Source organism: Olea europaea, chromosome 11, assembly GCF_002742605.1.
Source record: "Olea europaea var. sylvestris chromosome 11, O_europaea_v1, whole genome shotgun sequence".
In the NCBI taxonomy this organism is placed as follows: domain Eukaryota; kingdom Viridiplantae; phylum Streptophyta; class Magnoliopsida; order Lamiales; family Oleaceae; genus Olea; species Olea europaea.
The window spans coordinates 7,076,252-7,089,227 of record NC_036247.1 but is presented as its reverse complement, the minus strand read 5'-3'; the positions used below and the strand labels follow the sequence as shown (position 1 = coordinate 7,089,227).

Here is a 12,976-nt window from a genome sequence, read left to right as displayed (position 1 = left end):
GAGGTGTTGGAGGAGTTTTCGGTGCCCCCAAAAAGCTCAATCCGATTTCCGTCCCCCTCGATAATCCCCATTATGGCTCTGGGTATTACCCAAATCAAGCACCCCAACTTTCTTATCGGCAGTTACAAGCTACCCAGGTATGCTTTCTGTTTCTTCATAGAAAATCATTAATTGTTTCTGTTTCAATAACTTGTAACGCATGAACTGAGTGAAACTTTTTTTTTTTTTCAGTTCCAACAATTAAAGCAGCAACGGATGATGAAACAGGAGCAACATGGGAGTGGAATATGGGGGCAGGGTATGGGTGGGTACCCGCTAATGGTTCCAAATGTTAGGAGGAATGAGGGAGAGAGGCCTCAGCCTCAGGACTTATCAATGGCGGCTTGGCCTACTTTACAACAGTCCCAAAGGCATCCTAGGACTGGCATGAGGGCCATGTTTCTTGGAGATCCCGGGACTAAAAGAGAACGTGCCGGCACTGGAGTCTTCTTGCCCAGAGGATCAGGAACCCAGACTGAAAATCGCAAGAAGCCAGGTCGAATATTCATGAATAATCGATACTTAACTACATGCTTATTGTTTAAGCAAGTAAAATTTAAGTTAATAAAATGTGCTAGTCAAGTAACATGGTGTCAGATAAAATTCCATCCACCCCACATCCATTTATGAAAATTGTAAATAGGGTCGTACTTTGATTAAAATTTAGAAATTAGAAGGTTAAAGTTTTGGGACGAGTTGGTTTGATATTGAATGCAATACTATGAGTGGGTGCCCATGTTATCGTGTTGGTGTCTAATAATTTCATTTGGCTGCTGGTGATCACGTGGGATGTGGGTACTCTTATGGAGTAATGGGTTACTATGCTCATTTACTAGTTCACACACATCTGATCATTCTGGTTTTGTTTTACTGTTTGTTCTTATTCTACTGTATACGAGTGTTCATTCTCTATGTTAATACAGGTTGTTCTACAGTTCTACTGCCAGACAGAGTGGTCCAGGCCTTAAATTTGAACTTGGGTTCCGTAGATACCCATCCGCAGGTTTATTCCAGGGGCGCTGCAAGTTGCAATCCAGACTCTGGTATAACTAGATTTATTTCTCATATTTTAGAATATTAGCTTTCATAGTTGTTCTTACCTTCTGTTCTTTGTTAACATGCACAGATGGCTTGAAGAATAGAAACAATGTTGCAATGGGCCAAAAGATGCATAGCGTGAGATTACAGCCGGTGGCTCAAGAACTCCGGCTCCCCCAGGAGTGGACGTACTGACCCGTGCCCACATTGTTTCAAGCATTACCAAGGGAAAAATTGAAAGTCGAAAGCTCGATAGTAGTAGGTTTTTACTAGTTAAACGGAAGCAATTAAGCAGTAGAAGATAGTAATTATATATAGCAGCTAAGAAATGTGTTATTTTTTGAATTAGTGTTAGGTTGAACAAAATAAAATTTTAGTCAAGATTGAAGAATGCAACATATTTTGTTGGGTACAAGAAACCTATGGGTGGCAGTTTCTTTTTGTTTTTTGTTCCTGTTGGGAAAGGAATGATGAATAAGAAGCTTGGAATTGTATTAGGTGTTAATTTGCCTTGAAATGGCATATAAGGGGTTGGAGTCTCGTTTTGGTTGAAACTGCAGCCCATTTTTTCTCTTTTGTGGTGCTAGTGCACTACAGTTTGTTTGCATCGACGGATTCAATTAATAGAAACTTTAATTAATATATAATTCTTCTGTTTGTTAAATAGTCATTAGTATTATATTGTTAATCCTATGTTTTTATATGATGGTCTAAACATGGGGAGAATCGAAGGTTACTTTGCACATTCGCTGTTGCAACTTGTATCACATGCTTCGCATTCTGGCTTTTGACCATCTTGTCTTGTCGATTAACCTCCTTTTTTGTTCTGTTCTGCAAGATTCTTATGTTAGCTTAGCTGGGTTTTGTTGTACCTAAAAGGAGAAAAAGCTTAGCTGTATATTTTTATATCTTGAAAATTGATAGCGCTAAGCACAAAACAATGGTTTCTTTGAGCTTGTTTGCTGTTCGTTAGGTCAAAGTCAATCTAATCACCACCAACAGTGACGCACATTTGTCAAAAAAGTCGCTTCAGTTAGTACCTAGAGTTGATTTTTTAAAGCTACTACACAGAGATATCCTCTTTTCTTTTTCTTTCTTTTTTTCCCCCCCTTAATTAAAGGCGTACAATTTTAAATTAGTGAGTTGAGTGAAGGGGAAGATTTTGGAGAATGGGTTGCAGTTAGCTGTCAATTGGCGGATCTATATGGCATACACGTCGATTATTTTATTACACAGGAAACTTTCACTACTCAAATTTTCTCTCTTTTGTGTTTTTTCGTAAAATTTTGCTAAAGAGTGCATCGGGTTCGAGATTTTTTTTCTTGGATGTGGATCCCTCTTGCAAACTTTTTTTCGTAGTGGCCATGCTGTACTGTGGGGAAAATCTTTTCTGAATCTAGCAAGGTACAATCCTACGAGGTTAGCATGGCCATCTAAATGGTTGAACCCCAACCTTAAGGGCCCCCACCGACCCTACACTGGGCCATCGTGGAAGAGGTAAATCGCAGGATGTCCCTCCCAGGAGTCAGGGTGGAGAGCACATGGATAGGTTAAAACTGTTAACTCATATGGTACTCCCGCTTGCAATAAAGTCAATTCCACCTTGCGGGGAATCGAACTCTGCACACTGTCGCGCTGAGCCCTATCCGCCCTCCCCTTTGCCACTGGGAGATATGCCCTGGGGGCTATTAAGAGAGAAATAGATACAATATGTGCTTGTTTGGATTTCACTCGCGGATAAAAGTGCACTGCAATTTTATATAAATTTTTTTTCTAACTATTATAAGATGAATAAAATTCACTTAAGTTGCAATAATTTCGGGACTTCTATTATAGCTAAACAATGATTTCACCGTAGTTATCAACCATACCCATTTTTTCTTACTCAAAAGGACGGTGAAACTATTTCCTCACGCAAACCCAAACACAAGCTTTCTTCTTCTTCATCATAATTTTTTTCTCTCACTTCTTCTTCAATTCTTCTATCTTTTTTCTGTGATTAATCTCTTCATGTAAAATTCTCTTGAATAGAGAGGTAAATCCTAGCATGCCCTTTTTCTCAGATTATGATTATGTTTATTCAAGATTCTACGTGCAAAATTTTTTATTTCGAGTGAATAGAGAGGTATATCCTCGATTTTATCTGATAATTATAATTTTGTTTATTCAATTCACAATTTTGGATTTTTGTGTGAATTGAGAGGTATATTATTGGTTTAATGTAAATTAAAATGCTTATTAGTTTGTTAATTCATTTACGTCTCTTGTGTATCTCATGCATTAGCAATTTTGGCAAAATCGTGAAGTATGACTTCTTGTAGTAATTTTGGTGCGGAGTCCCTGCACAGACTGTGCGAAGGCTTTTTGGATTTTAACACTAAATAATTTTGAAGGTATGAGCTTATCTTATCTTAATCCCTAAATTTATGTGTTAGATGTTTGAGTTTTCGTCATTTCATTAATATTGGGTGTATGTGTTTTGTTTGTTGATGATTGTTCCGATGATGCCGTGAATAGACTTTTGATATGTGAAGAAGTCTTGAATTTTAATTTTTTTTTTAGAGTCAATTAGGGAAGAAATCTGCCTTTTTATTTATTTTCAACTTTTTATTTATTAGGACTCTTGATATGTGTTTATTCATACTTTGTGCATATTAAGAATGTGTGTATTTTCAGTTTGTATATGTCTTTTTATATTGAATTTTTGGCCATAAGATCAACAGAAAATAGAGAGGAAAAAAAAAGAAAAGGAAATATAGATTAATTTTTTAGGCTATTGTTTGGCACCTGAAGCAGGAAAATGTAGGATTAAGGAAATTAGTAAGAAATCGATGAATGATTAGGTTAAGCATATAAGTTTGGTGAAAATGATTGAATTGCTCCAAGTATAAGGGGTTTTGTTATTTTAGTTAATAGTTACAAATGATTTCTGTTAAGTTTTTAGTTATAAGTTTAAGTAGAGCATAGTAAGGTGATTGGGCAGACTATTTGAATCTCTATCTATGCCTATAGAATTCCCGTTGCTAAACTTTTTGGTAGTAATTAATTGAAAATGAGCCAGCAGCACAATATGATTATATGTTGCGTGTTTTTTCTCAATGTTGATGACTGTACATTTCATTTTTTAGGAAGTTATTTCCACTTTTCATCCATTGCTTATATAAATAAATACTCATTTTTACTGAATTTTGGTAATATTAGTTCTCTTAATCACTTTAAGCACGCAAACACCTAGAACTCGTGAAGTATGACTTCTTGTAGCAATCTTGGTGCGGAGTCCCCGCACAGACTGTGTGGGGACTCTGCACGAATTGTGCGGGGACATAGACTGTGTGGGGATTTCCATAAAATTATAAATTATCTTTTACTTATATTCTCACAATTTTAAATTTAATTTTTACTAATTGTTAGAGAAAATTCATGCTAAAAAATTTAATTCAAACTTCAAAAGCATGTTAGGATTATGACAAGAAAATTAAAATCTCTACATCACGTTAATAAAGACATTAAAATACAATAATCGTGCAACGCACGTGGCATCGATTAGATTTTTTTGAAAAGAAGTATTTTCGCCCCCATTTAGTTAATAATATTTTATGTTTTAATTAAAAAAATTTAATTGAAAACCATAAAAAGAAAATAAATAAATACGGAAACGCTCGGAGACTTTCGGACAGGAATTATATTCCCCATCATCGTCCCGTTTACCAGATAGAGTTTTGTTACGAAAGTTTGACGCTTTGAGACCCAAAAGTCGAAAAGGTTTTGATAAATCAAGTGCAGTCAAAATACATTGGTCAACGTGCTATTATCCTATAATAGCAATGTGTAGTAGGGTTCTATTAGGGTTGGACTTAAAAATTTGAAGATCTACGTTAAACTTTAAGGGACTGTTTGGGAGTGATTTTGAAAATTGATTTTTTGACCGTTACGAGAAAAGTGAGGTCCATCTGTGAGAGAAGAAATCAAATATGATGGCTGAAATAGTGAAATAACGGGCAAAAAATCAAATTTTTTGGTAAAAAAAATAGGGCCCAAACAGGCCCTAAAAGTTAGGCTATCAAATCATAGTGTACATTCCAAAAATTTTCTTCGTTCAAATGTAGGAAAATAATGGAATTTATAGTTACTCATGCGCATTAAATGCGAAAATTTGTGTAGAGTCGTCTTTTTAAATTTTTTTACACAAATTTCTTTGTAAAATGGTCGTGCATTAAACTAATTCTTGACAAGATTTGTATGTTAGAAAAGGAAACAATTTCTATTTCAAAATAGAAATTGAAAAAGAAAAAAGAGGTAATGAAAGATTGTGTTAGGTGTTAAGCATAGTGTTCTGGCGCATGAGAAGGTTAAGGTCTATGGAAATAGATGGTCAAAATACATAAATGGAACCAAAGGTTGGAGATTGAAAAATCCATTTTAAAGGTTGGGGCGGAATTTGCCAGACATGCTAAATGTTAGGGACTAATAGTGCAAATTGAAAACTGCCCCAAAAATTAAGGGAAAAAAACATGAAATTGTTAGGGGTAATCAAACTAATATACACATGGGCAAATATGTGACATCACTATACAGTAAAAAGGTCATTATATTACCATTACAAAATTTATTAAGTGCACCACATTTTTTATTTACTTAAATAACCTTAAATAAAATTACATAATTAAAGTTTTAATATACTTTTTAATAAAATAAATTATTATTCCACCACAAACATAAACAAAATCCTTTCTTCTACGTTTGCAGTGTCTTCTGCCTCATTCATACACATATGTCAATTGTTTAATCTCCAAAGTTTTGATTCTTTTTTATTTCTTACACTTGTTCAAGCAATTGATCAAATTTTTTTTTATTAATGAAAAATTGCATTGAGAATAAAGTCTTGCAGAGACAAAAGTACAAAGATCTAATCCAAAGGGATCTATGTTCACTTCATTACATTTGCCAACACAGAAATTTACCATTTTGTGCATTTTTTTATGATGAGATAAAGAGTGTGTGTACTGGTAATTTATTGCTTCCTAGTTACCGTCTATATAAATGCAACAGAAACCCGCAACAGGTTGCTTCCTTTCCTGAAAAATCCAAAACCCTTGTTTGTTTCTCCACATTATAACAAAAGCTTTCAGAAATTGGGATTGATGATTTAATCACGATTTCAGACCTTTCGGATTCTTCAGAGTGATGATCTGATCTTTGGCGTTCAGTGAGCATCTCTGATTGCGATGAGAGTTGACATTTTCGAAATGGGAGATTCCATTCTGATGCTGAATCAAATGTTCTAAGTTCTAATCAAATAGGGTAGAAAGGGTTAGAGAAGAAAGATGATTAATAGTGGGTGGATATGTACACCACATTTTTTTTTTCATTTTTTTTATTGTGTTAGGAGTATAATTGTAAATTTATCGTGGTGTATTTATTGAAATTATATTTTAATTGTGGTGTGAATATAATGTGGTGTAGTAATTAAATTTTCTAGTGGTAACCCTTTACAAAATTAAGCTAACATTTTATTTTATATGATTATTATAATTTTTTTTTTTAAATTTCAAAAAAGAAGAAAATTTTTCGTCCTCAAAGATTCTGGGCTTTAGGCGGCCGGCTCTTGGGCATCACCTTAGGTCCGACCCTGAATTCTATTTAAGGTTAGAGTTGGAATGTTTTCGTGAAGATTTAACACCCTTTAATTTAAACAAATTTAGATGCCAATATATGAATTGTCCACAACTATTTGAGGAAACTTCTCAATCTCATAATCAATTAATGAGGATATAATTTGTATTACTAGAAAAATTCTACGAGATAAAAGTGTACTTGTTATCCTTAGCAAAAACTTGATGCAATGTTCGCGCTAAGGAAGTTGGAATTCTCCATTTGTACGTAATGGCTCTTCAAAGAACCATTACAGATACTCACATGGAAGTGAGCCACATATAAATAAAATATTGTCAAAAAAACCCCCACCCATCTCTCATTGTGTGTATTCTGTAAATTTTCTGTAAGCTTCCCATCTGTACAAGAAGCAAGGCTGAAGGAAGTTTATTGATTGATCAAAATGATCGTCAATACTAAAAATAAATTTCAAAGTATGTCTATTCCCCAACAACAAGCAACAAAGAGCGTAACATATATAAGATGATAACTTAATTTACACATTATTTATGAATTGAATCGCGGTACCTCACTTTAGGAAGGCCTATCGTAACAAATATTGCCTAGTTGTGTTGCCAAAAAAGTATTGTTTTTGTAAAGTCAATATCGAACACCTACGAAAAATATCAATAATTTACCACATGAAGATATAATTTTAGCCAATAGCCTAACTTTCTTTAACTCCTTTTCCATCTCTCTCCGCTTTCATTACTTGCTTATAATGAAGAGATAACATCTATAAATAATTAAATTTATAGTTGTGAAGATCTTAAATAATTTTTAGGTAAAAGTAATGCCTAGTTTTTGTACAATCAATTAGAAACCGGAGAAACATATGGTCTTAATTAACGTGTAAAAGGTATCCTAATCATAAAATATAGTCCAAAATTCTAACAATTCATGAAATTTTCTTTGACATGAAAGAAAATAATTTTACACCAATTGTTTGTTGACACGTGGCATAGGTCTTACAAAAGTAAATAGTGCCCTTATTAGGTTAGACAAGGAAAGAAATCTCATAATTACCAAACAAGTAGCTCAAATAATCATCTCTTAAAGTGTACTACAAAGAGATCCCATGCCACGAAAGGTTAAAGCCTAACTAATTAAAATGTCCATGCCCATAGATTCCGCATTGTTCACCAAATTGATTTTAGAAGTTCTCTCTTCATAATGATTAGGTAGAAAATCAATCTGATGCACTTATTTTTACTAAACCCATAAAGCACCATGATGTTTCAAAAAATAGAAAAGGGGGGGGGGGGGGGTGAGTTGGGCTGGGCTGTAGCCCCCTTCCAGCCCAATAGCTTTTTTTTTAAGGTATTTTTTATTTGTTTTTTTGGTAAAAACTCAGTTTTTTATGTGTAAAATTTTTTTTTCGACATAATAGCCCGGTTTGAAATTTTGAAGTCCGGTCTTGGATCCAATTCTGGATCCGCCCCTGCTCATCGCTGCAGGATTGGTTCGTAAGTTTTGGAATAAGTTCTTTCAAAAATATTTAAGATTTGATAGAGTTTGGTTCTAAAATCCATGCAACATACCTTTATTGTTTGCTTGAGTACAATGTTAAATAGGTTTTGCCAGACACTTATACTAATTGAAAACAAAAGTAAAATATAAACTAAAGAGCAGATAAAATCTGATCTTTAGCCCATGAAAGTAGAATACAAATAGCTTCACCAGTCTGGATGATACGAACTCAAAGATTAAGAGATTCGTATTATATCTTGTGTAATCTCTTCATACTTCATATTACCATATGTCAAGACGTAAATTTCACGTAAATCTCATTATCGTCTTCTTCAAAATTTAAAATTTAAAAAGTTGAACTTCGTCACGATCTTCATTTATGTATAATTAGATGTTTTCAGGCAGGAGTGAGTTGATGTTTCGAATGATGTAATACACCATAACTTTGACCAAATGCAAACAATGGGAGTTGGAGACCCAAGTTGTTTGTGGAGAAATATATTCATATATTCTCTGCCTTAATAATGTTGTATACTCATAATTACAATCTTCCATTAGAGCATTTGGTCTTGACTCTTTCCATCCATATATAGTTGTTGCAACCCAACAATATTTTAGCAGATTATGGTGGGCCAATCTTACTTAAAAAGGAGATAAAAAACTAGAACAAAAGTTGAAAATTTTTAACGACATTCCTACCAGAAGAGATTCAATAACATTGCTTATTATTATTTACTATTACTTTTTCAATCAAGCTACGTTACCACACCCTCCTTGACAGGACACTCACAAATGGGGTGGGTCGGTGCACTTTTTTGGACATTTTTTATTCAAGTGGATCTCACGTAGGGCCCACATGAATGTGACTGTATGTCAACCTACATATCAAATACATTCCGACAAAAGAGCTTTATTCTTTGGATTTTTCTTCCCTTTTCATGGAATGTTGACACGACCGCTGTAGCTCAAGTTGCCAGCTAGTCATATCTCTAGATTAAGGAATGCGCATACAGATCTTGGCTCTTGACAAAACTTTTACTTTCTACAATCTTTACACTATAATGACATGTTTAAAAAAGTATACTGAACGATATTGAGCAAGAAAATAAACTTATTTTTGGTCATTTATTATCGTTCTTATCTAACTTCTAATGTTGCTTTTAAAGTGAAGTGATTAATAAAAGTTAGGTGTCTCTGAAAGTTGTTCACAGACAGATCCATCTTTCAGTAAATAGTATAGGATAGTTGGGCCAACTTTCTGTTTCAAAATGAAAATGGTGTCCATAACTTTCGTGCACTGTTACTGTTTAGCATGAAAAGGGAGAAGAGACAGCATCATTTCTTGTTAGAAAGTGAATAAACACATAAATTAATTTTGATATTGGCATCCCATCTCTTTGGCCCCTCCTTAAAAACCCCTATTTGTTCTAGTCTTTTATCTAATGATGACATGTTTAATTTAATTTAAGGGAAAAAAATATTTTTCCAGTTTATAAACATTAGACAAACATGCCTAAGTTAATTTCGTATTTTCTTTATTTTAGCCCAAGAAAACTTGTGGCAATCTCATAATTACAAAACCTTTCGGATGTATAATTAATGTTATTATTCCTATTAAAGAAACTTTATTTAAACAAGTGAGATTAAAGATAATAGTAAAACCAGTACTCCATTGTCAATTAAAGTGCTCTTCAGCTGGACAATCAAGTGGAACAAGTCACATTTTAGATAGTAATACTCATATAATTACAGAGAAAAATTTGATGCACTGAATGAGTAGCATCACCTGTTCCATTGATCAAAACACAGGACAGTTTGCTATAATAATTGCTATGATTTCACGTTTTTGAACCTTCTATTCATACTTTTGACTGATTAACTGCCAGTAATTAATCATTTTACAAAAATTAAAAGAAACATATAGTTGCGACGATGAACGTAGAATTTAGTGTTTGATACAATGAAAAACGACAGCTAACAAACTGCTTATTCTTAATAAATTTAGAGTGGAATAAAAATTTTGGCTTCGGATGACAAGAAAGGGACAAAAAATTAAAAATAAAAATTCGACAATCTTTTCCTTTAAATTGAACTTGAATAACATAATGATACATTATTCTATTTGAGCTACCATGCGCTGCATGGACTATTGGACTGATTTACAAAGAGTTCACATAAATAAATGAACAGAAATGTATAGTCTGGTATGCCAAAAGAATGAAGAAAAATGCATGAGCTCTATCATAGAATAGAATAAAATCATCACTAAGCAATAAAATACTCGAAAATGCAGTCCACATACGATGAAGATTTTTTGTTGTCGTCGGGGAAAAAAGTTACCGTACCCCAATACTCTATTAAAATTGCATCTAACTGGTGGTCCGAAAATCACAAATGACCAAGTTTTGGGGTCTATCTTTGGGCATCTTCTTTTTTGGGGAAATGGTGAGTAGTAACTTTTCCAGAAGAATATATATATAGTCTTTAAGAGCTAATAGACATTCTACTCACAAAGCCCTTCCTTACAAAAACTATGCACAACCAAAGAGAAAAAGCCAAGAAAATGATTGATCCCACATGACCCCAAGATTTTAAAAGATTGAGGGAATTCTTATTTCTTTTTTCTTTTTAATGATCTTTTGTATCTCTCTCTCTCTCTCTCTCTCTCTCTCTCTCTCTCTCTCTCTCTCTCTGTGTTTTACATCGAATTTGGCTCTGAAATTTGATAGAACTCTTTCTTTCTCTCTCTTCTCTCTCTCCTCATTCCATGCAAATTTGTCTCTGAAATCAGTAAAAAAAGAAAGGTTTCCAAGAAACATTGTCACTTATTGCACCAAATTTATACGAGGGCTACAAAAACCAATGCATATTGACTCTTCCTCCACAATTGACTTTGCTGCTGCAAACTCCAAGGCCAAAAGCTATACTTTATAAACATTCTCAGCAATAGAATTTTCTAGTTTTCAACTCCACATTTATAGCTCAAAATTTATTTTCTGTGGGCTATTTGTTTCATATAAGAAGTTAAAGTTCTGTTTCTATTATTTGGAAGCCATGCCATGACTTGGGCTAAATAGCGTTGGAAGAATCAGTGCTAAGGAAAAGAAATTTGAGAGAAAAAGACAACTCGACTCCTAGCTGTTTTGGACAGAGAGACCAATTGGCTCCTTTTGCGGTCAGGCATAAATTAGTTAGTACTCCCCTCCAACATCAACCGGGCTTAAACCATTTCGCATCTCTTCTTCGCCGACCGTCTTCGTCTTTCTCAACAAACATATGGGGCTGGGAAGAGTGTTGGTTTGCTTGTTTCTTCTTCTGATTTTGCTATTATATGTGGAAGCTCCATATTATGGAGGTGGGAATGGCAGATTCAAAGGCAGTTCTTGTTCTGGTTCTGCTAAAAAAGCTCACAAAAATGGCTTCAAGGGGAATCCAGAAAATGATTGTGCTGAGAATTTTGGTGCAGAAAAGAGAAGAGTCTACACAGGTCCAAATCCTTTACACAACAGATAAGTATGCAAGCGAAAGCAAGCTTGATTCTCTCACTCAAGCCATGAAATTTTCTTTTAAAAATTTATAGTATTTTTGGTCGCGACATGTTGGCTCCTGTTCATAAGAGCGACCGATCTTGTGGAACACGTCAGGGGAGAGACAGGTCGACCGAAATTAATATGGCTGGTCGAAGTTGTTAAGGATCTTCTTGTTTCAAATCTTCCAGTAAATCTAACATTGAAATGGTGAAAATTGATTTATGTGCAAAATTGATGTTTTGTTTATTGTTTCTTCTCCACATTACTGAAAATTTTATTTGAAAAAATGATAAATAATTATTAGGTCACCTTTCTGTTACTATTAATAAATACCATTAATGTGTGGTTGTTGGTGTGATGAATATATGTCTGATAGTTTTTCCAGTTGGTTGGTATTTGTAGTTCCTCTTATAGCATAAAGATGGAATCCCTTGGAAAAGGGGTTTTTCATTTATTCTTTCTTTTAGTCATTTACTTGGGCAATTTTTGTACAAGACAACAAAAATAAAAGATAACACATTTCTAAGAAAAGATACTCACTGATGATAGCAAGTTGTGATGATGGGATATTTTCATGGATTTGAAGTCGAATAAAGAAATATTTATTATCGTTTCAATCTGTCTCTTTAACCGAAAATTCGAATTATTCAATTAAATTACGTATTTAGCAACTTTAACAATTAGTTTTGGTGTGTTTTAACTCTACTAAACTCAAAAAGCCTTAACTAACTGAGGGTTTTAAGATGGAATTTCTAGACTTAGTATCATATCAAACCCAAAAATTCAAACTAGCAATTCAATTCATATAAAGCTCGAGGTGCCATTGGATTCTAAGACTTTAAAGCCCAAAAAGCTCAAACGAGTCACCATCTTGTAATGAGAACACTACAAAAAAAAAAAAAAAAAAAAAAAAGACTTCAGACACGATTTTTTCATTCTTGAAACTATGATATCCATTGTTATTATTCTTTATCAATGGAATATTAGCAACCACAAATTTATTGTTAATTTGATGGTCGCTGATGATTACCAACTGATCACTCCGTAGGTAAAGAGTAAACTTTTTATGGATGAATTTTCCATTGATAGAGTGTGAACCTTTCACCAACGAAAATTTCGTTGATAAAATCTTAGGGTGCATTTAATTTGCGTTTTCGTTTTTTGTTTTTAGTTTTGAATTCATTTTCAATTTTCTGTTTTGAGGGATTATTTTCGAATTATAGAAAACTTGTTTGGTTTCTCATTTT

The 12,976-nt window shown here is 33.7% G+C and overlaps 1 protein-coding gene across 1 annotated transcript in view; it reads left to right on the top strand.

The window, feature by feature from the left end:
- LOC111404393 overlaps window positions 1–1,724 on the top strand; it is a 5,236-nt gene extending 3,512 nt beyond the window's left edge. The window contains exons 2-5 of the mRNA XM_023033206.1: window positions 4–137; window positions 232–535; window positions 963–1,082; window positions 1,166–1,724. Of these exons, the coding sequence (XP_022888974.1) occupies window positions 4–137; window positions 232–535; window positions 963–1,082; window positions 1,166–1,272 (665 nt within the window). The 3' untranslated portion in view covers window positions 1,273–1,724. The remainder of the gene's footprint in view (window positions 1–3; window positions 138–231; window positions 536–962; window positions 1,083–1,165) is intronic.
- Window positions 1,725–12,976: the final 11,252 nt, after the last annotated feature.